This window comes from Anabrus simplex, chromosome 8, assembly GCF_040414725.1.
Source record: "Anabrus simplex isolate iqAnaSimp1 chromosome 8, ASM4041472v1, whole genome shotgun sequence".
Lineage (NCBI taxonomy): Eukaryota > Metazoa > Arthropoda > Insecta > Orthoptera > Tettigoniidae > Anabrus > Anabrus simplex.
The window spans coordinates 81,795,833-81,821,268 of NC_090272.1; the positions used below are offsets into that span (position 1 = coordinate 81,795,833).

The window sequence follows — 25,436 nt, forward strand, 5'->3', positions numbered from 1 at the left end:
ATTGGACACTCGAAGCATGGCAAAAGGTCTCCTGGACAGTCGAGTTGAGGTATTACTTGGTATTGCTCCCTAATTGAGGTGATTTTGTTTGATGAACATTCTGTGCATGGTAGAATGCTTGCCTAGCTTCCAGGGTTACCCGGCCTCAATCCTATTTGAATAAAAATGCGATGCTGTTGAGAGGAATGTAGGCACTCTGGACTCTCTTCCTACCAATCACTGTGCATTATGGGAGGCTATGCAGCATTCATGAACCAGCATGTCTCGCCAGTACTTCCGGTATGTTGTGGAGTCTATGTCACCCTGCATCATCCAATAGAAAGTGAATGCTACAGGTATCTCTAATTCAGTTGCTTATAAGCGTAGTTGGCAGAATATTGCTCTAGATACTTTTGGTATGTCCTCAGCTTAAGTATACACATAGTATAAAGTGAAGTCGGTCAGTTTTCTCTGCTTGTTTGAAATCTCTAATCTTAGGAAGTACTGATTGGATTTCATTCAAGTTTTCACCAATAGATAAGAGTGTCTATCGAGGAACATTTATGTGTATAATTAATTAATACATATATGTTGTACGTTAGCTGAACTGTCACGGTTTATGTCAAGCAAGCAAGCTGTATAGTTTAGAATTTGACTGCTGGCGCTGCCTGTAAGATGAGATTGCATCATATGAGTTTTGTATTTTGCAGTGAATTGTCGCACTGAGCAATAATTTAGATTGTGATAAAGTCGTTGCTTTTGTTGCTTTTGTTTCCTTTGCGATTTTATCATGTTTCGATGACGTGCTAATATAGGATGCAACACAGCAAATGCTAAGAGACTATGTGTAGTTTGCAATAATGAAAGTAATGACGAAAGAGAAGACCATTTAGAGACTGAAAGGGCAAACCAGTCTTTCCTTAGGAATAGGGAAACTTTCCTGGAATGAAACGGTATTTATCTGAAGATCATGAAAGACATAGATCGCAAAGAGAGAAAGAACAGCATATGCTCAGAGATCGCACCAGACATGCACAACAATATCATAATGTGGTTAGAACACGTAACTCTAATAATTTATGGTTAAAATGTTCAGCAATAAATTACGATTCTACCATAGATTTAAAAAAATATCCAATGGTTTAGATAGGTGCTATGACTATTTTCTGTCAATATTCTTCTGCGTTGAAATGGCTTCCAAACAAAATTTGTTTGCGTTGGCCCCTGATAGAGAATTGCATAACCTAGTATATACGGAGATATTTAATATGTAAGGCCACCCGTGCGTAGTCGGTGCAGGTCAGCTAGCACTCGTATAATTTGTCATAATACTAGAGATAAAACTCGCATTGACAGTAATTTGAGAATTTTCCTATGGATGGTTTTGTGTACGAGAACTTCATATCTAAATAAATCTGCTTTATCATCTTTATTCCATTTCTCATGGTGGAGTCCCTTATTACCAGCTTTAGTAATAATATATCTTGTTCTATTTATATTTCTCTGTGTTAAATGTCTATATTTATCTGCTTTTTATATACGTTAATCCTAACTTTTTATTCTTGATGATGATTTTGAGACTTCTGACATCTTCAGAAATCATTTCTAGCTTTTTAGAAGATAAACAGTTGATCACTGTTATATTCAAAATATTTATCAATCATATCTCTTATTGATAAAATGTAACATCCTGTGTTGAATTTGAAAAAACCATTTCTCTTTCGTGGCCAGTGGGTGATACAAATCCCTCTAATTTTTTTCTGCTATTGGGCCAAAGGGTGACCTGATTCCCACATTTGATTTGTGCTGCTACCTGGCGTGGACATCAGAAAATCTCAAAAAATTCTGCTCTGGTATATTTGCAGTTTCTAGGTTGTTGGACGTGTTTGTTTACATGTGTGTAGTGTAGTGGCTGCCAGGAGCATGCATTTTTGGGAAGTGAAGTGATTTTCTGCACCAGGAAGATGGTTGTTAGTAATTCTAAGCTATTTATTTATCATCTCTAGAATTCTTTTGTTATTTTATTTCATTTCATTTTATTATGTTACCGAGTTCCAGAAATTCCATGGAAAGTAAAATGTAATGTATTAGTAGCTTGTTTCATGACAAATGTGTTCAGATTACCTTTCCAGTATATAATTGTGGATGTATTATTCATTTGGTTTTCACTTTGTACACTCCTAATTCTACCTGAAATGATGGTTACAGCTATTTTCACTGTAAGTTAGTTATACCTCTGTGTGGTATAAGATGAATGCACATATTTACATTGTATGTCCTGATTTGTGTGTGCTAGCATTTGGTTATTGGGAAGTATAGTTTCCACATTTGTGTCACTTAGGCATACTGACAGCCATTGAGATATTTTTATTATTAATCGATACGGCCACCTGTGGGCCACGTTTACACAATCTTCCTTCTGTCACGCAGACTGATACCCTTCTCTTTACACTCTCGCCAAAGATTCTTGAGTCTTTGACTTCTTCTTGCTCGTTCTTCCACCGAGATGTTCCCGTGGCTTCGCATGTTGCTCTTCAGACGAATCCCTCAATCCCGCAACCTTCTTCCTAAATGATGTCCTTTCTTTTATATCCTCCTCCTTGATACCTATTTCTGCCAAGTCATTGTGCACATGTGTAAGCCATCCCGGTTGTTTTTTCCACCTTTCCTGCAGAAGAAGTATCCTGTTGGCCAATCTAGTTACCACATTTTTTTTTCCCCCCCACAGTTCCAGGGTTTGACTTAAAAAAAATAGCCCCTCATTCCTTGACATTCCATCACTACAAAAACATGTTTAGTTCCAAAAATTCATTTCTTAAGTAATTTGGCCAGGAAAGGGTTAGATTTTGCTTAAAAGTTCTTTTTTTATTCTGTCAGGTTTTGTTCTAATATTCCACAGTGGTATTCTAAAACAGGGATAACACATTCTGAAAATAGAGCTTAAGATGTGAGTAATTCCTTTGTATAAGCAGTGTAACTTAATATGAAGAAAGTATTTTTTAATGTAGAGTTTTGTTGTTGCAGCTGCTGTGTTAAAGGCTCCAATCCAGTGGTTGGAGATAGAGTTCTTGTTGAAGCATCTTACAACCCCAACATGCCATTCAAATGGAATGCCACACGCATCCAGGTTTTGCCCATGTCTGCTACTGCTGCACAACGTAACCAGACTACTGCAAACAAGGGGTTCAGTAGTTCGGGTTCTGGAACATACAGTGCAGTACCTCCTCCAGGTAAAATAATAAAATATTTTGATTAATACTATACTCTGTTTTGCTCTTTGTAGAAATTCATGAAGCATTTCAATCTATTCAGTTGAAAGCTTAAAATACTATCCCAGTGATTTGTAAAACACTGCCAGAGAAATAAATGCAACACCTTAAAGAGTGATGTCCAGTTGAATGTGGGTTCAGTGATTCCACACTGGAGGATTTTAGTAAATCTAATGGATGTTTCAAGGATATTAGCCAACAGGTAGCATGATACCATTCTCTCTGTTGCACCATGTCAAGTCACGTACCAGACAGTATCATGTGTACATAGAATTTTGAATATTTACGTGTGTAGCAACCAGGCTATGCCATCTGTAATGTGGCATTGTTAGCAACAGTGAATGTTTGAATAGGCCCAAAATCGTAGACCAGGTTCAGGACAGCTGCTTAGTAAACACAGCATGATCAGCGTATTGTTAGGACATCTCTGGCTGACCGTAATAATCTGCAGCGGAGATGTGAGTGAATGTGGCACCAGCGATGTAGCAAGTACGGTATATAATAAGAACCCCGTTATAAGGATAGTTTTTTTTTCTGTCCCTTCAAAATTCCTATTTTAAACTGTGTATTATCCTTCAGTTACAGCGAGAGCCCTATCACTGATGCATCCATTTTTATGAGCGATTAAGTGCACATGATTTTTTTCCGTTTCCAATATTTATGCACCCCGGCAATTATGTTGCATGCGATCGATCACCTTTGGTATCACTTCCTCACTATGTCTACTATCGAGCTCTCTCGTCAACATTCGAAGGCAATGTCGGAGTCGATTAGTAATACCTGTCGACGGCTGTTCCGTAAAGAAAATTTGAAATGAAAGAGGGGAACATGTTTTCATAATAAATGAGTAAATAATTTGTCCGATAACAGTTGTTAACTTGTTAAAAATAAACGCTGGATAAACGATCGCTTCATTTTAATGCCGAATGGAAATTCTTAATCCCCATGGAGGGAATTAGATATTTTTCACCAATAGAGCATATCAAAATTCAGATCAAAAATTAGATGTATGGCTTTTCAGGCGTTTGCTCTATTAACCAGCATTTCGTCTTAGGTCTGACACTAGACTCGTCAGAGTGGGATGTGTCAGACCCTACCCACTGATGCTGGGGTGTATGCAGGTGAATTTATCAGAAGCCTATTTATGAGGCACAGTCTGATAACTGCATACGGGAGATAAAACTCCACAATGGATTAATGCCCGCCTAGCAATTCCAAATGGAAATTCTTAATCCCCATGGAGGGAATTAGATATTTTTCCACCAATAGAGCATATCAAAATTCAGATCAAAAATTAGATGTATGGCTTTTCAGGCGTTTGCTCTATTAACCAGCATTTCGTCTTAGGTCTGACACTAGACTCGTCAGAGTGGGATGTGTCAGACCCTACCCACTGATGCTGGGGTGTATGGAGGTGAACTTATCAGAAGCCTATTTATGAGGCACAGTCTGATAACTGCATACGGGAGATAAATGGGGATTAAGAATTTCCATTTGGAATTGCTAGGTGGGCATTAATTCCATTGTGGAGTTTTATCTCTTGTATGCAGTTATCAGACTGTGCCTCATAAATAGGCTTCTGATAAGTTCACCTGCATACACCCCAGCATCAGTGGGTAGGGTCTGACCACTGCCTGCTCGATCTGCATCCGATGGCTGCTTATACTGCCTGCTCATTCCATATTCAAACGTGTAACACGACTTACAAACAATCTGCCGCTAGATTGCAGCACCAGACGTACCCAGTCATCGCGTGAATACAGCTGGATAAGCATATAAGCAAAATTTAAAATCTGAAAGGAACAGAAAAATTAAAGAATTGTACGCATAAAGTGGTGCTCTAGAGAGTGATAGCTTCAGGACTTTTCGGGAAAGAGATTTCGACGAACAAGAAAACCTGGAAACTTTGTCTGTATGGTACTTCCCCACATGACTAGGCAGAGGTTTCACGAATTTGGCCACCACAGTTTCTGACACAAGTTCTGGTGCTTACTGTTACTAAAACCCTTTAAAATCTTGCAGTGGCACAAAGAAGGTAGAACATAGTTTTTTATAGTCTGGAGCAGACTTGCAGATTTCTTGCAGTACGGTAGAGCCGCCTCAACGAATTTCTGTAGCCCCATAATTAGGCCAATAAATCGTTGCTGGGGATAGCGCAGGCCTCCTCTATCTGACTGTCTGATTAAGTTCATCAACGGGGATGCATTAACTGAGGTGGAAACGTTACTCAAGCGCACGCTGCATTGTTATTTCTTCGATTACACGCACTAAATAACCACACACTAATGCATGGGAAGCAGTTTCCAAAGTGACACACACCGACTCAGGGGACTCACGAACATCTTCCAGTAAATTAAGTACATACTCAGCGGGCATCACTGGTTCTGTTTTGTCAAGTCCGGGAGAGGATACTGAGGCAGAAAATTTTGAATTTTGTTTATGGATAACGTTAGCAACTTCGGTGGACATTAAAATACCGGATTTCAGAATTCTCTGTATAGAATTCTGAGTAGCCTGGGAGTCAATCATGTCATTGCACCCTCCTCCCATTCTTACAGAACTAAACATGGCTTTAACTGGATCTCCTGAAAACGCCCGTGTCATGGAATGAAATACCACGGCATTCTGGTTTCCCTTTCTTTGATTTGCAGAATACGCAGCAGTACACCATTTTCACTGTAAACAAATACAGTACTACCCTATTTCCCGCTATTTCATTCCAACAGTTCAGGAGCCGGTTGGTGCTGCCACCTGCGGTGGGTATTTGTAAACGGAGTGTTTCATTTAGTGCCATGTTAAAATGTTGTAATGAGCAGGCAGTATAAGCAGTCATCGGATGCAGATCAAGCAGGCAGTGGTTCTGACACATCCCACTCTGACGAGTCTAGTGTCAGACCTAAGACAAAATGCTGGTTAATAGAGCAAATGCCTGAAAAGCCATACATCTAATTTTTGATCTGATCATTTTAATGCTTCATACTGCAATTAAGAATGGAATACATCAAGATATGGCAGAGTGCATCATTGATTTCGGAGGTTAGTTTATACGGTATTTTCTCGCGTCTGGATACATTTCGGAAAGGCTATTATCATGTAAATTTATAGCGAGAAGGTTATCATTTCTCTACTGTCACTTGAAGTAGGTTTTCATCATACATATAGTACGATTAAGCTAGCTTAGGTGACGCTGTTTGAGTAAGAAAACTGAAACATTTGCCACAAAATGCAACCTTCGGTATTGTTTTCTCGCGGTATGCACTTGCGAACTCTCTCGTCGACTTTTGAAGGTGATGTCGGAGATGAATAGTAATACTTGTACTGGGCGAGTTGGCCGTGCGGTTAGGGCCGTGCAGCTGTGAGTTTGCATCCGGGAGATAGTGAGTTCAAACCCCATTGTCGGCAGTCCTGAAAATGGTTTTCCATGGTTTCCCATTTTCTCACCAGGCAAATGTACCTTAATTAAGACCATGGCCGCTTCCTTCCCAATCCTAGGCCTTTCCTATCTATCCCATCGTCGCTAAAAGACCTGTCTGTGTCGATGCGACGTAAAGCCAGTTGTAAAAAAAAAAAAGTGTTACTCGTGAACTGCCGTTCCGTAAAGAAAATTAGAAATGAAAGAGGAGAACATGTTTTCGTAATAAATACGTAAATAACATGCTCGATAGCAGTTGTCACTTAAAGAGATAAGAATTTCATATTGTTCTGTATTGAAGTGAGTTCACTAATAAGTTAAGATAGTATAAAATGGTTCAACCTTTCATTACTATTAAAATAAGAAATGTAAGTTTACATTCCTATTTAATTAGAATACTGGTCAAAACTGGTACCAATTACCTTACCTTAATTAAGGCCACGGCTGCTACCTTCCAACTCCTAGGCCTTTCCTATCCCATCACCGCCATAAGACCTATCTGTGTCGGTGCGACATAAAGCCACTAGCAAGAAAAAATAAATAAATAACAAGCGATCTGCAGTACAGATCTGAGTGAAGGTTGAAGGATCATTTCTTTTGTTGACTACTGTAGTTGCTCCCTTAGCAGCTTTTAGTTCCTGTTTGGTAAACATACACTGGTGACATGCATCCTCTGCACTAACAGAGCACTTAACAGTTCGGTGTTCATATTAGCACAGAATTCAGTCTTATTCTTCCTCATCATGCACATCTGAAAAATCGTGGCTACACACACTACAAAACACATGTGAATGAGATTTTGAGGAACGCAGTAAACAAGGTCATTCTTTCGAGTATTCCTCCCTAAATTTTTGAATTAATTTTGGTTTATTACTAGTGTAACTAGTCATGGTAACGTCATCACATGTATTTTCCTGAACAAACCTTCAAACCTTTCGCATTTCGTAACACACGATTAGCATATATCCTAGAAGATCAAAATATGTAAATTTGGCAACCATAATCGCAATAAATACTTCTTCAACAGTCACGCACACAGTATTCACAATGAAACGGAGGTTGTCACCACTTTGCCGCCAAAACAAGGACAAAAGAACTCGCATACTTGCATGGAAGTCTGATCAGGTGACGAACAAAGACAACAACTCCGCAAGATATACCACTTCACAGGTGCCTATTGTTCCATTACTGGAAGCACACACTGTGTTCGGCGCGTGAAAACTTGAAATAGTCTTAAACGAGGGACAGGAAAAGGGTATAAATGATTACTGAAAAATCTGAAAATAATATTCTGAGAATCCAAGGTGTGTATACTTTTGAACACTTCATACACTTAGATTTAAAAATCAACAAAAAATCATAATTTGTGGTGTTTTGTTTCATAAAGGCATAATTATGATGGGTAATTCGTAATTATTATGATTGAATCGTAATAGTTGGCATCTCTGCATATAGTATGGTTAAGTCAGGTTAGGTGGCGCTGTTTGATTAAAGAAAACTGAAATATTTGCCACAGAATGTGATTGAACACCTTCGGTACAGTTTTTTCGCTATGTACATTTGCATGTTCTCTCGTAGACATTCAAAAGTGATGTCGGTGTCAATTCGTAATACCTGTTGACTGCTGTTCTTTAAAGAAAATTTGAAATGAAATATGATACACATTTTCGTAATAAATGCGTAAATAACGTGGCCGAGAGCAGTTGTTGACTCTTTAAAAATAAACGCTGAAGTAAATGATTGCTTAATTTTAATGTTATATACTGAAAGTAAGAAAGAATGTGATACACCTCAAGATATGGCAGAGTACATCACCGATTTCAGAGGATAGTTTATATTTTCTCGTGTGCAGTTAAATTTCGAGAAGGCTGTTCCCATGTAAATTTGTAGCAAGCGCTTAAAATAGGTTTTCATGATATTATATATATATACTTTTCCTCCTCTGAATCCTCCACTGACACTTCAAGAAGTGTAAATACAGTATGTGTATTTACGCTTTCTAGTATTAAAAGATAAGAGATAAGAGAAGATATGGAAGCTAATGGAAATGGGAAGCGTTTGCTGGACTTCTGTGCTAGTATGGGTTTAGCTGTTATGAATACATTCTTCAAGCACAAGGTATTCACCGCTACACATGGGATGCTAGGGGTACCTGATCCATAATAGACTCTATCTTAACAGACTTTGAATTCAGGAAATCTGTTAGGAATGTAAGAGTTTTTTGCGGATTTTTCGATGATACAGACCACTATCTGATCTGTAGTGAACTAAGTATCTGTAGGCCTAGGGTAGAGAAAGTGAAATCTGTCTGCAAACAAATAAGGGTAGAAAATCTCCCGGACGAGGAAATTAGACAGAAGTACATGGATATGATTGGTGAGAAGTTTCGAACAGTAGACAGTAAGCAGGTTCAGGATATAGAAAGTGAATGGGTGGCATACAGGGATGCTGTAATAGAAACAGCAAGGGAATGCCTAGGAACAACTGTGTGTAAAGATGGGAAAAGGCGAACATCTTAGTGGAAAGATGAAGTGAGAGCAGCCTGTAAACGTAAAAAGAAGGCTTATTAGAAATGGCTCCAAACAAGGGCCGAGGTAGACAGAGATTTGTACATAGATGGTAGAAACAGAGCGAAACAAATAGTTGTTGAATCCAAAAAGAAGTCATGGGAAGATTTTGGTAATAACCTGGAAAGGCTAGGTCAAGCAGCAGGGAAACCTTTCTGGACAGTAATAAAGAATCTTAGGAAGGGAGGGAAAAAGGAAATGAACAGTGTTTTGAGTAATTCAGGTGAACTCATAATAGATCCCAGGGAATCACTGGAGAGGTGGAGGGAATATTTTGAACATCTTCTCAATGTAAAAGGAAATCATCATGGTGGTGTTGCAAACAGCCAAGCTCATGGGGAGGAGGAAAATTATGTTTGTGAAATTATGCTTGAGGAAGTGGAAAGGATGGTAAGAAAACTCCATTGTCATAAGGCAGCAGGAATAGATGAAATTAGACCTGAAATGGTGAACTATAGTGGGAAGGCAGGGATGAAATGGTTTCATAGAGTGGTACAGTAAGATTAGCATGGAGTGTTGGTAAGGTACTTTCAGATTGGACAAAAGCAGTAATTGCTCCTATTTATAAGCAAGGAAACAGGAAGCATTGCAACAACTATCGAGGTATCTCACTGAATAGTAAACCAGGCAAAGTATAAACTGACATCTTGGAAGGGAGGGTGTGATCAGTGCTTGAGAGGAAGTTGGATGAAAACCAGTGAGGTTTCAGACCACAGAGCGGCTTGTCAGGAACAGATTTTCAGTATGCGCCAGCTAACTGAAAATGGTATGAGAGGAATAGACAGTTATGTTTATTTTCGTACATCTAGAGAATGCATACGACAGGGTACTGAGGGTAAAGATGTTCGCTATACTGGGGGACTATGAAATTAAGGCTAGATTATTAAAATCAATCAAAGACTTTTATGTTGACAATTGGGCTGCCATGGGAATTGATGGTGGAATGAGTTCTTGGTTCAGAATACTTACAGGGGTTAGACAAGGCTGTAATCTTTCACCCTAGTTGTTCGTAGTTTACATGAATAATATTCTGAAAGGTATAAAGTGGCAGGGAGGGATTCAGGTAGGTTGAAATGCAATAAGCAGTCTGGCCTATGCTGACGACTTTGTCTTAATGGCAGATTGTGCTGAAAGCCTGCAGTCTTGGAACTTAAAAATAGGTGTAATGAGTATGGTGTGAAAATTAGCCTTTTGAAGACTAAAGTGATGTTAGTAGGTAAGAAATCCACGAGAAGTGAATGTCAGATTGGTGTTACAAAGCTGGAATAGGTAGATAATTTCAAGTATTCAGGATGTATGTTCTCCCAGCAGTGAGAATGAATCAAGGTGTAGTAAAGCTAATGCAGTGAGCTCGCAGTTGCTGTAAGAAGGAAGTCAGCTCCCAGACGAAACTATGTTTACATCGGTCTGTTTTCAGACCAACTTTGCTTTACGGGAGCGAAAGTTGGGTGGACTCAGGATATCTTATTCATAAGTTAGAAGTAACAGACATGAAAGTAGCAAGAATGATTGCTGGTACAAACAGGTGGGAACAATGGCAGGGGGGTACTTGGAATGAGGAGATAAGGGCTAATTTAAGAATGAACTCTGTGGATGAAGCTGTACGCATAAACCGGCTTCGGTGGTGGGGTCATGTGAGGCGAATAGAAGAGGATAGGTTACCCAGGAGAATAATGGACTCTGCTATGGAGGGTAAGAGAAGTAGAGGGAGACCATGACGACGATGGTTAGACTTGGTTTCTAACGATTTAAAGATAAGAGGTATAGAACTAAATGAGGCCACAACACTAGTTGCAAATCGAGGATTGTGGCGACGTTTAGTAAATTCTCAGAGGCTGGCAGACTGAACGCTGATAGGCATAACAGTCTGTAATGATAATGTACTGTATGTATGTATTAAAAAATGCAGACTTCACCATTGTTACCGCATGATTTGAATCAGCTGTCACTGTGACCCAACAATTACCAACTCCTGTCACTGATAGACTTTCATTGCATCATATGGTACATTGTAGATTTGCAGTGCATTCAGGTTAGCACAGGAGTATTTCACAGCATCCTGCTTCGAGATAATTCACGTCAGCAACAAACATATTTCTTTCGGATTCGGCTGGAACTTGGAAAATAACTACAAAAACACAATGCACCATTCTGTCGGTAGTTTTATCACACAGGATGTTAGTTTTCATTCCAGCTACAGCTACTGTTGTCAGTCTAAGGTGATGAGAGGCAACTTCTAGAAAAATGTTTAGAATTTCATAGACATAACACTCCAACAAAAGAATCTAGTAATAATTACAAAAACACAACGCCCCATTCTGCCAGTAGTGGTGCTGCTTTGGTAACTGGGACGCGCTGATCCCAACATGGCCATACCTGCCAACCCTTCCGATTTACCCGGGAACTTTCCGTTTTTTAACTCATCTTCCGACTTTCCTATTTATTTTTACTTCTTCCTATTTTTGTCCAATATAACCTCCAGTACGGTCAATACTCTTCCTCTAGGATAAATTCTTATGTGCTTGTGTAATTTATGCAACCTCATTTTCAAGGGTATTTATTTGATGCTTTATTTTGCGAGTGTACCGTCTGACGTCCGTCGCTTTCGTGTATCATGTTTACCGCTCACCACTGTGGCGTGTGTGCGTTACAGCTGGGAATTCAGGGCGGCAATCGTCCTACAAACAAGATAAGCTAGCGCGCGCTAGCGACTCCATTAATCGGGACGAAAGAATGATTTTGTTATTGTGTACGTGTAGTTCTCGCGCTGTTAACGTCGTTTCTGTGCTTAGTTTTGTTGAAGTTGTAGGCCACATGTTTTTTCCCTCAGTTCTATGCTTTCCCCCCCTCGAAATTGAATGTTAATAATGTATGAGTCATATTGATCTGTTTAGTATGTGTTTCACGTATTTCAGCGCATTTGTATTCATTCTTACTTCATAATTTCACTGTTTTGAATGCATTTCAGAGAGTTGTGTTGGTGACAGTTTCTGGTATTTTCTCTTCACGTTATGGCCACAAAACATAACAAACGTCATCTCCAAGTGTTTGGAGATGCCTATAAAAAATAAATTTCCATTCATTTTACAGTATGGTAAAGGAAACTGCCCTGGGTATTGTGCATTTTGTTTCATGTGTCTGTGTGATATAAATAATATTATTATTATTCGTATCTATACGTCATAAATGAGAATGATTAGGTACATTTTCTTGTAACCATTTTTATTTTTTCTTAGTTTAAGATTTTAAATGTAATGGTCATTTCGCATTCTAACTGTAGATATGTATGCCTTTTACCTTGTCCCTTTTTCACCGAGACCGTGGCGCAGTATACGTGATGAAGTCCAAGAATTTAAACATCTTCCTATTTTTGATTTCTAAAAGTTGGCAGGTATGCATGGCACATGGTGATATTGAAAGGAATGGTCCATGGACCAAAATAACCCAAGGAATTTAATCCTGGACCAAAACTTCAGGTCTCATAGGGAGATTGCAAAGGTGGCAGCCTATGGATTGCTTTTACTAACGCACCTAATCTAACCTGTCACTTCCATTTGGTTTGTCCTGACCATAATCTGACCCGCCACTGCGATTTGGTTTGTTCAGATCATAACTTCCAGATCGTTATCATTTACTTATGACAGTTCTGTTCATTGTATCTGCTTGCCGCAATATTGTATTTATGTGCCCTGAATCCAGGGTAATACCAAGTGGGTGGTTCAGTTAGGTACATTTTAGTTACCTGGTAAATATTTCTCATCTACAGTTTTAATAATAATAATAATAATAATAATAATAATAATAATAATAATAATAATAATAATAATAATAATAATAATGTTATTTGCTCTAAGTCCCACTAACCACTTTTACGGTCTTCGGAGACGCTGAGGTGCCGGAATTTAGTCAAGCAGGAGTTCTTTTACGTGCTGGTAAATCTACCGACATGAGGCTGTCGTATTTGAGCACCTTCAAATACCACCGGACTGAGCCATCTAGAGTTTTCACACATGTCATCTCTTCATTCAAAAACTTGGTAATCTATGCAAGAAATGAATTTCATGTTGAGACCGTATTGGGCATTACTGTATAAAAATTCCAGTTAACTCAATCCTGGTTGCCAGTGTTTTGCCCCATTGTGCTAAGTTGGGCTCATCAGTTGGTAAATACCAATAAATTTACTCATTCAGGACAAATATTTCAGTTCCCTATGGGAGTCATCTGTATCACCTATATTGTCACTTATACTTCGTATAAGCGTTATAAACCTTTAGTGAAAAGTTCCAGCTTTACAATAAAAATTATATTTTATTCATTTTAAAATCACATATACTCGTTAAAATAGGACAAGTTTCATCCACATTTGGGACATCATCAGCTAATTAGCAAAATAATATAAACAAAATTCACCCTCTGACCTACGTTAACAGCTACCACAGCAGATACGTTATGTGCTGACTTTCACAATGAAGTGGATCCATTTGAGTTCCAGACACACGCCGTTTTTAGAACTTTATATCGATACAAATACTTTTTTAGACAAGATTTTAAATTAGCTACAATAATTTTAACATGTGCTTGTACTTCCCAATATCATATTTTTTAACCACTGTTCCATAAATTTTAATATCATAACTAGAGCCCGGAAGTTAGGCAAAATGCCTTTTTTATCTGACTGGATATATTGAAGAATCAGATAGAGATAAATTTTTCGTGCATTTAGGAAGTGTAGAGACTTTTTTATATTGCCTTTTCTGCTTATTTTGGCTTCCGTTGCCTATTTTAAGATTTAAAGCCCTTTTTGCCTTTTTTTATTCGTTATGCAATTTTTTTTGCGATTTACACATTTAAAAAAGCACATAATGAATTTCCGTACTTCTAAGACAAAAAAGGTTGCACAAATTAAATTACATATTGCCGTCACAAATATCTATTTAGAATATTGTTCCCTGTAAATCGTTTGTTTTCAGGCATTCGAAAGCTTATTTTCTCAACCCATTCATTAGTGAAAGGAATGCACAAGCATAATGAATACCAGGAAAGAGAGAGGATGACGGAAGTAGTCTCTTCTCCTTCCTCACACCGCTTTTGCTGTGACAATGCGTAATTACCTGGTATTCCTGATTTTGAAATGATAAGATAATGCAGAGGAAGGGAGGAAATCACTTCTGTCTAACAGGTCAAACATAAAAGAAGCTGTTAGTCTACTGATGAACTTGTTAAAGGCAACACGGGTGTTCGCGCTGACTTATTTATCATGCCGAAATGTTCATCGTTGCGTGGTAATTACATGGCTATGTTCGTGAATTCTGTTCAGATACACTTTCTACTGATGGAGCTATACTCTTTTACAAAATCTGTGAAAAATCTATTAATCACAAAAAAAAGTACTTTATAACTTAACATTTCGCAACAACGAAACATAAGTCTAGGTTAAATATTGTTGGCCCTAAGATCAATTTAATATCAACAGCAGTTACAACATCCAGCAGGCAATCTCAGTTTTCCCTGGATCTATGTAAAGCTTTCTTGGACTCCGGAATTCCGTTCTGGAAACTGTAAAATCAATCACTTAGGACGTTTCTGCAGAAGTACACTAAAGAAGAAGTTCTGTCAGAATCCACATTAAGAAAAACGCATTTGAATATCTCCTTTGAAGAGACCCTGCAGATGATTCGTAGCAGAGTTGCAGAAAAGAAGATATGGATCTCCATCGATGAAACTACGGATGCAAAGGGACGTTACATGGCCAACGTCATCATTGGAACTATGGAAGCAAAGCAAACTGACCTATCATCAGCATTTCTTTTGACGACAGAAGAGCTGGAGAGAACAGATGGTTCCACAGTGGTACAGTTGTTCAGAAATTCATTAATGTTACTCTGGCCGGATGGAATACGGCATGAAGATGTCCTACTTTTTGTCACGGATGCGGCACCTTACATGAAAAAAGCAGCTACAGCCTTGAGAGTTTTCTTTCCTAAAATGCTCCACCTCACACATCTAGCCCATGGACTGCACAAAATTGCTGAAGAGATAAGAAGTTTGTATCCTCACGTGAATAAGTTAGTTTCGAATACCAAGAAAATCTTCCTAAAATCAAAGTTTGTATCTTCATGTGAATAAGTTCGTTTCGAATACCAAGAAAATCTTCCTAAAATCACCCTCCCTAATCTGGGTTTTCAAGGACGTGGCACTAGAGCTCCCTTTACTTCCACAGCCAGTTCTCACCAGATGGGGAACCTGGATCTCAGCAGCCATATATTACAGCAACAATTTGGACAAAATACGTGAGTTACTTCATGCCCTATCAGTAGACGAAGTTGCTTCAGTTCGCGTGGTAAAAAAAGTTGTTGGACCACGAAGAGCTCAGCAATGATCTGGCATTTATAACAGCACATTACAGTGTGATACCGGAAACAATCTTGAAGTTGGAGAAAAGAGATGATTCGCTAGTATCATCTATGGCGATCTTCGAAGATGCAGTAAATGAACTGCTGCAAGCACCATGAGAAAAAGGAAGCAATGTTAGTGAAAAGTGTAAACGTGTTCTGAGTGCTAATGTGGACATTGAAAAAATGAGGAACATTTGTGTTGTTCTGAAAGGTGAAAATTCTGTTTTAACTGGCATGTGTCCTTCTGAAATAGCTTGTTTCAAATTTGCGCTAATCACGTCAGTGGAAGTAGAACGTTCCTTTTCCATGATGAAAAACATTATTTCTGACAAGCGTCTGTCTATGACAGTTGATACTTTGAAAAAGCACCTTGTTGTTCCTTGTAACCAAGGAACGTAGGAGTAAGTACGCTAATTGTGTGATAAATTGATAATAAAGAAATGAATGAGTATTTAAAATATATATTTTCATTAATAATGAGTGAGATTCCTCTTTGCTTTCACTCCTAACAAATGCCTATTTTAATTACAGTACTGCCTATTTTCAGTATTTCAAGTGCCTTTTTGCCTGCCTACTTTAACCAAAAATAAATGCCTAACTTCCGGGCTCTAATCATAACAAATCTTAGCTCAATTCTTATAAACTATAAATGTTATTGTCTTTGTAATGTACCAGTAAAAGAGCCCGACTTTAAGATTTATTTTCAACACAAGCATGGAATAGTTCTCAGGGCTACACTGGATGAATAATAGCTAGGGCTTGGTACAGGAGGCAGGGTCCTATCTACAAGAAAAATTTGAATCTGATTTGATAAGAGTTTATTCATATAATGCATGTTAAATTGCACATCACCTCATGGTAGATAGGGGTTGTCTTCCACATTGTCCTTTAAATGGCCCGGGTCTCCAGCTCACCAGGCCACACTGGCTGGAACACGTTCCCGAAGATGCCTAAGTACTTCGTCAAGATGCGGACGGACCATCCAGGTTGGTTGCATGGAATACGCCTCAAGTTCCCGATGCTCGTGATGACCTCCGCTGGTTCCTGACGATGTTGAGGGTAGTCACATTACCTAAGTACAATGAGGTTGATAGCATCAATGCATACTCCGAAAATGTGCTCTTCGTCACTCGCAGAATAAATCAAAGTTCATGACAACCTTGCGTAATTAGTTTTCTCACCACTAGTAAAATCACGAGACAAAGTTCATAAAGACTTTCAAGAATCCACTCTTTAACACTCATGGAAATGACGAGTCCGTGGTCATGAAGACTTTCAATAATGTTATAGTTCATCAATGAAAAATAATAACAAGTCTTTAAGTAATCACTGGCAAAGATCACAAGTCTATGCTCATGGAACCTTCGAATAAATTTAGAGTTCATCACTCGTGAATATTACAAGTCTTTGAATAATCACTGGCGAAAAGTTAAAGTCCATCACTGCTAAATATGACAAGTCTTTGAATAATCACTGGCGAAAAGTTAAAGTCCATCACTATTAAATATGACAAGTCTTTGAATAATCATGGCGAAAAGTTTGAGTCCAACACTGGTAAATATTACAAGTCTTTGAATAATCACTGGTGAAAAGTTAGAGTTCCACACTCGTAAATATTGCAAGTCTTACTGGCGAAAAATTAGAGTCCTCAACACTCGTAAATATTGCAAGTCCCATTTATAAAGACTTAGAAAAATTCAGAGTTCCTCAACACTCGTAAATAGTACAAGTCCCATTTATAAAGTCTTAGAAAAATTCAGAGTTCCTCAACACTCGTAAATATTGCAAGTCCCATTTATAAAGACTTAGAAAAATTCAGAGTTCCACAACACTCATAAATATTGCAAGTCTTATTTATAAAGACTTAGAAAAATTCAGAGTTCCTCAGTGAGACTATAACCACACGAAGATAGCTTCCGACGATAATGGCAGCGAGTAGGGCCACGTTAACTACTCGACTGTCACTGATAGACTGAGATATCACGCTATATTGAGCCCCCCTTATATTTGGTTTGGGACATTACGTCACATATGCCGTGAAGCTGGTTATCTCCTGAATCCCTCGACGGATTTTCTTGAAATTCAAGCATTGCGGCGTTTATGTAATTCCGTTTAAAATGACATGTTGATCAAGTCGCTACCCGAATTATTATGGGAGTTTTAAATTTTTTCTCTATCGAATGTTCCAGAAGGTGTTACGCCTGAATCTGGAACATACGAGTTCAGGCTAGCTGCATGTGGCATGACAGGCGGGTGATCTAACTAGCCCCTGCGGCTATGTCATGCAAACAGCTGTTCTCAGCTTGCTCGCTCGTCCTGCTGAATGTAAACAAACCAGGCTTGCACGGAGTAATACGCGTGGTGATAAAATACGATCAACTCTCAAAAAATATGCATGTACAGGTTGTAACCGGTACAGTAAAAATGTTTGTTTTAAGATTAGTTAATATGCTGATGATGCCCAATAAGAAGGGCAAAACTTGTCCATAATATTCAGATCTTTTATGTCTAATTAACCACATAGGGTGGCGTGCACCATCTTGGAGTAAATTACTACGGAAGTAGCGTTTACTAAAGAAGTCCATACTACAGAAGTAAATTACTACGGGAGTTATTTACTCCGGAAGTAACGTCGGAGAGTTGAAGTACAATTTACTCTTTTAGTTACTACTACAGAAGTAGCGTTCGTTACTCGCGGAGTAGTGCTGTGTTCGTGTATCTTCTTTAAAGAAATACAAATAGATAAGGTTATGTGCGTTAGGAAACGGGGGAAAAACGTAAGCGAAAAAGATAAATGCTTGTTAAGAGAGATAATGACGATCTATGCAAAGGATATAAGGTGTAAGAAACACAACATAAAGATGCTGGATAAGAAAGGAAATTCATGGAAAGTCGTGACGAAAGAATTCAATGCTTCGAGTGACGGAAAACGCAGTGAAAAGCAAGTTAAGATTCTGTAGAAGGACTTAAAAGCAAAGCAGAAAGTCATGGACACGCGGGAAAAATTAAAACTGATGGCGGTTTCTTCATACAGATGGCCTACATCCACAGCGAAATTTTCCCATTTTCACACCAGGCAAATGCTGGGTCTGTAGGCCCTACCTTAAGGCCACGGTCGCTTCCCAATCCCTAGGCCTTTCCTGCCCTATCGTTGCCATAAGACCTATCTGTGCCGGTGCGACATTGAGCAAATTAAAAAAAAAAAAAAAAAAAACAAACCTCTTCCGATTTCTGAAAAGTTCACCGTTGTCACCGAGAGGGCAATAAATGGGAATATGCGCGCAGTCACAGTCAGTTGCACCCACGACGTGTGGAAACCTGCCAACGTGAACAATATCCTTTTATTTTCCGAACGATCATCATCATTTGCAGGCGTACTTCCCTCTTAGCCTCAACTACTGCTTTAACTACGCGATGAAAGATACGGCTAGCAGTTGTGCGGTAAACGTTAATTAGATCACCGGCAACTGTACCGTACTGAAATGTTCCGGTACGAAACACTCGTAGGGCACACAGCAACTGTAATTTTAGAGATACAACAAAATTAAGACAAGAATTCAGCTGTAAGTGATCTCCAAGTAGATTTAGAAGGAAAGTAAAGGATTCCTTCCTAAGACCAAAAACGTTCCTGAAACTCGCCGTGTTCACATTACACGGCTATCGCCTTTGACGCACTGTAGGCCTACGCACTATTACATTTCCCATCGTTTACTGCGTCGAGATCGTCAATATAATCTAAGTAATCCATAAACACGTTTGAAACGTCTTTCCTCTCATATACGGCACGATATTATCATTAGTCAACAAGTCTAAACTTAGCTTACTCCATGCACGACGTGAGAGTAAATTCTAACCTATATTCGTACGTTATTTACTTCTTTAGTAATATACTACAAGATGGTGCTCTTCAACATTTTACTATTGTAGTAATTTAGTCCAGGAGTATCTGAGAGGACTAAAATACTTCGGAAGTAATTTACTCTCGTATGGAAGTCGCCGAATGCTGACTTCAAGAGTACTTTACTACGGAAGTAGAACTTACTCTTGGTTGGTGCATGCCACCCATAATGTGGTACTGTATGTATTGAATAGGTTGAATAATAAATGTATACCTTTTGTAAATTAAGTAAGATCTTGTGTTCCATTCGAACTGTTTGTGGCCGACCAGTGAGCACATCATCTTCCAAACTGTTCCTTCCTTGCACAAGACGTCGGTGCCACCTAAACACAACACTGCGACTGAATGCGTCCTAACCATAAACCTGCTGCATCATTTCAAATGTTCGGCAGCGGTTTTGCCTAATTTCAGGCAGAACTTTATGTTTACCCGTTGATCAAACTGTGACACGTCAAGGTCCGACGGGTGCATTCAAATCACCGTCACAACAACGACCGTATGTCTGCTTCCAGTGCATGCAGTCAACTGTACCTTGCAGGGACTAGAGACTAACTGACATGGTAACATACCACGGCGCCACCTATCCGCTATAGCGCACCACAGTGCCATCATGCCGTCAGTCTCAGAACTTAATGACTGTACTACGTATACACTACTGGTCAAAAGTTTTTGATCACCTATGCACAAAACTAGATACTTTATTTCAATGTACAAACACATCATAAAAACTAAATAGACCAACAAAATATATATTTTTCCTCTATCATTAAGTGAAATACAACGTGGTTTATATTTTAGCCTCTTCAGAGTATCCACCCTTTGACTTCCGAACAGCTGCATAAACTCTTGGCATTCTGGAAATAAGATTTTGTAGTGTTTGTGTAGATATTGCAGTCCAACAGCTCTTTAAATTATTCCATAGCTCTTCAACATCAGTTGACCTCAGTTTTCGGACCTCCCTGTCAAGTTTATCCCATAACAGTTCAATGGGATTTAAGTCTGGTGACTGACTTGGCCAAATCATATTTTTTAGTTCCCCACATTTCTCTTTTGACATACCCTCTACACAATTTAGAAGAATGTTTGGGGTCATTGTCCTGCTGCAGAACAAACCCAAGACCAATAAGCCTCTTGCCAGATGGAGCTGCATTGTTGATCAGTATCCTGTGATATCCTTCCTTCTTTAATGTTCCATTAATTCGCACTAGATCACCGACTTTATCACCCGCAAAACATCCCCACACCATAACCGACCCTCCACCATGCTTCACCGTAGGCGTCACACTTACTCTTCATACGTTCTCCATGAAGTCAACGAACGAACATTCGACGATGGCTCCCAAATACTTCAAACTTCGATTCATCCGTGAATAACACCTTGGACCATTGCTGCACGCTCCAGTTTTTATGTTGCTGTGCCCATTGCATTCTTTTCACCTTATTTTGTGTCCATCAGAAAGGTTTTTTTGGCCACTATGCACCGCTTTAAACCTCGTTCATGAAGACGGCATTGCACTGTTGAGACAGAGATTGGAACAGCTCGCATATTATTGACTTCCTCGCGAATTTCAGGTGCCGTACGAGTCATCTGATGTTTACTCTGTACCCACATGAACTGATCTTCCCTGTATGATGTTACATGGGGTCTTCCAGATCGCGAAACACTTGCATTGGCACTGGTTTGCTTGAACCGCTGCAATGTATAGCTACAATTACAGCATGTTTTTCAGTTCCAATCTCCTGCTTCCGTCCCATTTGGAGGTAATATGGTATGCACCTGATCAGATACACGAACACACTGCTAGCTGCACACAGTGTACTGAAAACTAATGTGAACTGCTTGCTACACAGACAGCTGAAGGAATGAGGCCTGTTCGAGTGGACATGTCTTGGGTAAAGACACGTCAGTATTGTTGTGGTTACTCATCAGCGACCCTCCATGCGGAGAACCGGTCAAATACACAACAGAGTCGTTCCATCTGTACATGTTTATGCTTGTTTTATTATCAGAACTGGGCTATGATAGATTATTTAAAACTACATCTCTTTTTTAACCACAAATCTATAGTTGCGATAGGTGATCGAAAACTTTTGACCGGTAGTGTACATACACTGACTGACAGAGCAAATGCAACACCAAGAAGGAGTGGTCAGAACTTTATACCAATTGCAGGGTAGACTGACGTCACTGAGGTATGCTCATGATGTGAAATGCGCCGCTGTGCTGCGCACGTAGCGAACGATAAATGGGACATGGCGTTGGCGAATGGCCCACTTCGTACCGTGATTTCTCAGCCTACAGTCATTGTAGAACGTGTTGTCGTGTGCCACAGGACACGTGTATAGCTAAGAATGCCAGGCCGCCGTCAACGGAGGCATTTCCAGCAGACAGACGACTTTACGAGGGGTATGGTGATCGGGCTGAGAAGGGCAGGTTGGTCGCTTCGTCAAATCGCAGCCGATACCCATAGGGATGTGTCCACGGTGCAGTGCCTGTGGCGAAGATGGTTGGCGCAGGGACATGTGGCACGTGCGAGGGGTCCAGACGCAGCCCGAGTGACGTCAGCACGCGAGGATCGGCGCATCCGCCTCCGCCGCCAAGCGGTGGCAGCCCCGCACGCCACGTCAACCGCCATTCTTCAGCATGTGCAAGACACCCTGGCTGTTCCAATATCGACCAGAACAATTTCCCGTCGATTGGTTGAAGGAGGCCTGCACTCCCAGCGTCCGCTCAGAAGACTACCATTGACTCCACAGCATAGACGTGCACGCCTGGCATGGTGCCAGGCTAGAGCGACTTGGATGAGGGAATGGCGGAACGTCGTGTTCTCCGATGAGTCACGCTTCTGTTCTGTCAGTGATAGTCACCGCAGACGAGTGTGGCGTCGGCGTGGAGAAAGGTCAAGTCCGGCAGTAACAGATGCTTCCGTGGCCAGCGTACTCTCCAGATCTCTCACCAATCGAACACGTGTGGGATCTCATTGGACGCCGTTTGCAAACTCTGCCCCAGCCTCGTACGGACGACCAACTGTGGCAAATGGTTGACAGAGAATGGAGAACCATCCCTCAGGACACCATCCGCACTCTTATTGACTCGGTACCTCGACGTGTTTCTGCGTGCATCGCCGCTCGCGGTGGTCCTACATCCTACTGAGTCGATGCCGTGCGCATTGTGTAACCTGCATATCGGTTTGAAATAAACATCAATTATTCGTCCGTGCCGTCTCTGTTTTTTCCCCAACTTTCATCCCTTTCGAACCACTACTTCTTGGTGTTGCATTTGCTCTGTCAGTCAGTGTATTACGTTACAGAGAGCAGAATATCTGAAGAAAAAAAAAATCGTGACATCCTTTTACTCCAACTGATTCCATGATTATTATTATTATTATTATTATTATTATTGTTGTTGTTAAATGTGTTGGCGGGGTAAATAAACTGCCAACACGTTATATTATTATTATTATTATTATTATTATTATTATTATTATTATTATTATTATTATTATTATTATTAATTATTTATTTATTTATTTAATTTTTTTTCTGGCCAAAAAGGGCTTCATCCCATACAGTGCTTTGTTTATATTCTAGTTGAGAATTCCAACAGTGGAAATTTTGGGAGTCGCAATAATCAACGAAAAATTGGTGTTACTGGCAGTCGGCGCGAGAGATCGAAGGATAGAAGTAGAGACAGAGAGGATGAGGAAGAAGATCGCAAAAAGAGGAGGGAAGAAAGAGCAAGGTAAGCAATATTTTTAAATAGTTGAATGGCACTTTTTTTGTGATATGGAGATTTTATGGATTAATTTTTCATTGCTTGCAGAGAAAGAGAGGAAAAGGAGAAACGTAGTCCTTCAGTACGCAGACGAAGTAAAAGTCCTCGTCCTCAGCCTCGACGAAGGGCTAGAATTGTTCCCCGTTATATGGTACAAATACCTAAAATTGCTCTGGACCTGTAAGTATTTAATATCAAATGTAATGCTTGAAATTATCTAAAATGTTTTAGTGGTATCCATAATAGAAATTTCTTACAGCTATTATTCATTCTTCTTTGCAGACCTGAAGCAGATGTATTAGAATTACGTAGACGATACACTAATTTGTATATACCGTCAGACTTTTTCTCCACTAACTTTCGCTGGGTTGATGCTTTTCCACCCAACAGTCCTTTCACTCTGGATCGTCCATGTTCATTTCATGTCATGAACAAGGAGGTAGATCCTGTCATTGAAAACAAGGCAGTACTCGAGCCTCCTGATGCAGATTATTTGTTTTCAGCCAAGGTAAGAAGTACTGTTTCCTCTAGTGTATGGCTGAGGCCTTATTGTTATTCCCAAACTCTGTGGCCTACTCGATATCATCTTTTCATCATTCGGAAATCCTATCAACTTTCAACTCTGGGAAAGGAAAAAAAATATATATATATATGGGAACCTTCTGTTCCTGGATAACTTTACTCGGAATACATTTTAAAAGTTGCTCTACTACACATATTACCATCTATCTTGTGACCTTTTCTTTTTTTTCCCCCTTGAACTACTTGTTCCCTATAAACAGCTAGTTTTCCTGACAAAAGTCAATTAACAAATTACATTCTTGATTTTTATTACCATATGGGACGTTCCTTGTCAAGTCAAGCAAATATCTGCTAACTGGGCTCTTCCAAAAATATTGCATATTTCAAAATAGATATAGAATAAAACCAAAATCAAGATTATGTGGAAAATCCTTTCCTAATTAGCACTTGTAGAAACTACTGTTAAAATCATTGTAGATTATTATTTTCTTGTAAATTCCGAGATCCATATTTCAGTTATCCTTAAAGACAGAAAATTAAATGAAGTTTCATTTTCACTTGTATAATACAATGTAGGTTTTACTATGTACAGTGGAACCTTGATCGATCATTCCCTAGACTATTGTTTTCCCGAACATATCCAATACAAACTGGGTTAGAAAAACTTGATTTATCGTTCTTCGGTGTATTGTTTTCTCCAGATCTATTGTTGATTAGCAGTTTGTTGATTAACAGTGTAAAGGAGTCATGTGGCAATATCACAGCATCAAATAACAATTGGACGCTACAGGACAGCGAGAGTGCATTAATTATTTCTTTATTGCTTTCATTCTTTATTTATTTATTTATTTATTTATTTATTTATTTATTTATTTCGAAGTTAGTGTTCTTAGTCCTCTTGTACACTAAGTCGTATTATGCGGCTTGATACTGAATATATTATATATGTTCAAACTTAATATCGACTAATGCTAAAAGGTCTACATCCTAAGTCTGAAATGAGCATAATTAATTCAGTATTAACTACTCTACTTGAAATTCATATCACATAACTGTAGTTTACAACAACATTCGGGAACTATATACTCAAGACATTTACACATAACTACTATCGGATTTTTTAAATTATGGACACTAGAGTTTAGGCTTTAATTATTAACAAACCAATAGGCCTATTACAAAATGAGTTATACCAGTATTTTTCTTGTTTAATTCTGTCCCGTTATGTAGACAAACATACAACCACTACGATAACGGCAGTAGAATAAATGAAAATAAACCAGCTGGTACACAAATGAGCTAGTTTCAAAAGGCAAAACAGAAAGCGTAATCAGACACCCACAAACATAACCAAAACAAACCAGAAACCTGAACTGATTGAAGAGTGTCTCATCAAAACCCGTGGAAAATAATAAAGGTAACTGGTATCAAATTGCCAACTATTTAAACGAACAACAACATATTGTTTAAATTTTTTAAATTATGGACACTAGAGTTTAGGCTTTAATTATTAACAAACCAATAGGCCTATTACAAAATGAGTTATACCAGTATTTTTCTTGTTTAATTCTGTCCCGTTATTATTTGGAAAGGAAATAATAGGATTTATTTAATAAATA

General features: G+C 39.1%; 1 protein-coding gene across 3 annotated transcripts in view; it reads left to right on the top strand.

Moving 5' to 3' along the window:
* The window catches only part of LOC136878809 (cell division cycle and apoptosis regulator protein 1), a 351,110-nt gene that overhangs the window by 106,017 nt on the left and 219,657 nt on the right, over nt 1-25,436 (top strand). For all 3 annotated transcript variants that reach the window (XM_067152300.2, XM_067152302.2, XM_067152301.2), the window contains 4 exons: nt 3,004-3,209; nt 23,112-23,262; nt 23,344-23,475; nt 23,578-23,803. In XM_067152300.2, the coding sequence (XP_067008401.2) occupies nt 3,004-3,209; nt 23,112-23,262; nt 23,344-23,475; nt 23,578-23,803 (715 nt within the window). The remainder of the gene's footprint in view (nt 1-3,003; nt 3,210-23,111; nt 23,263-23,343; nt 23,476-23,577; nt 23,804-25,436) is intronic.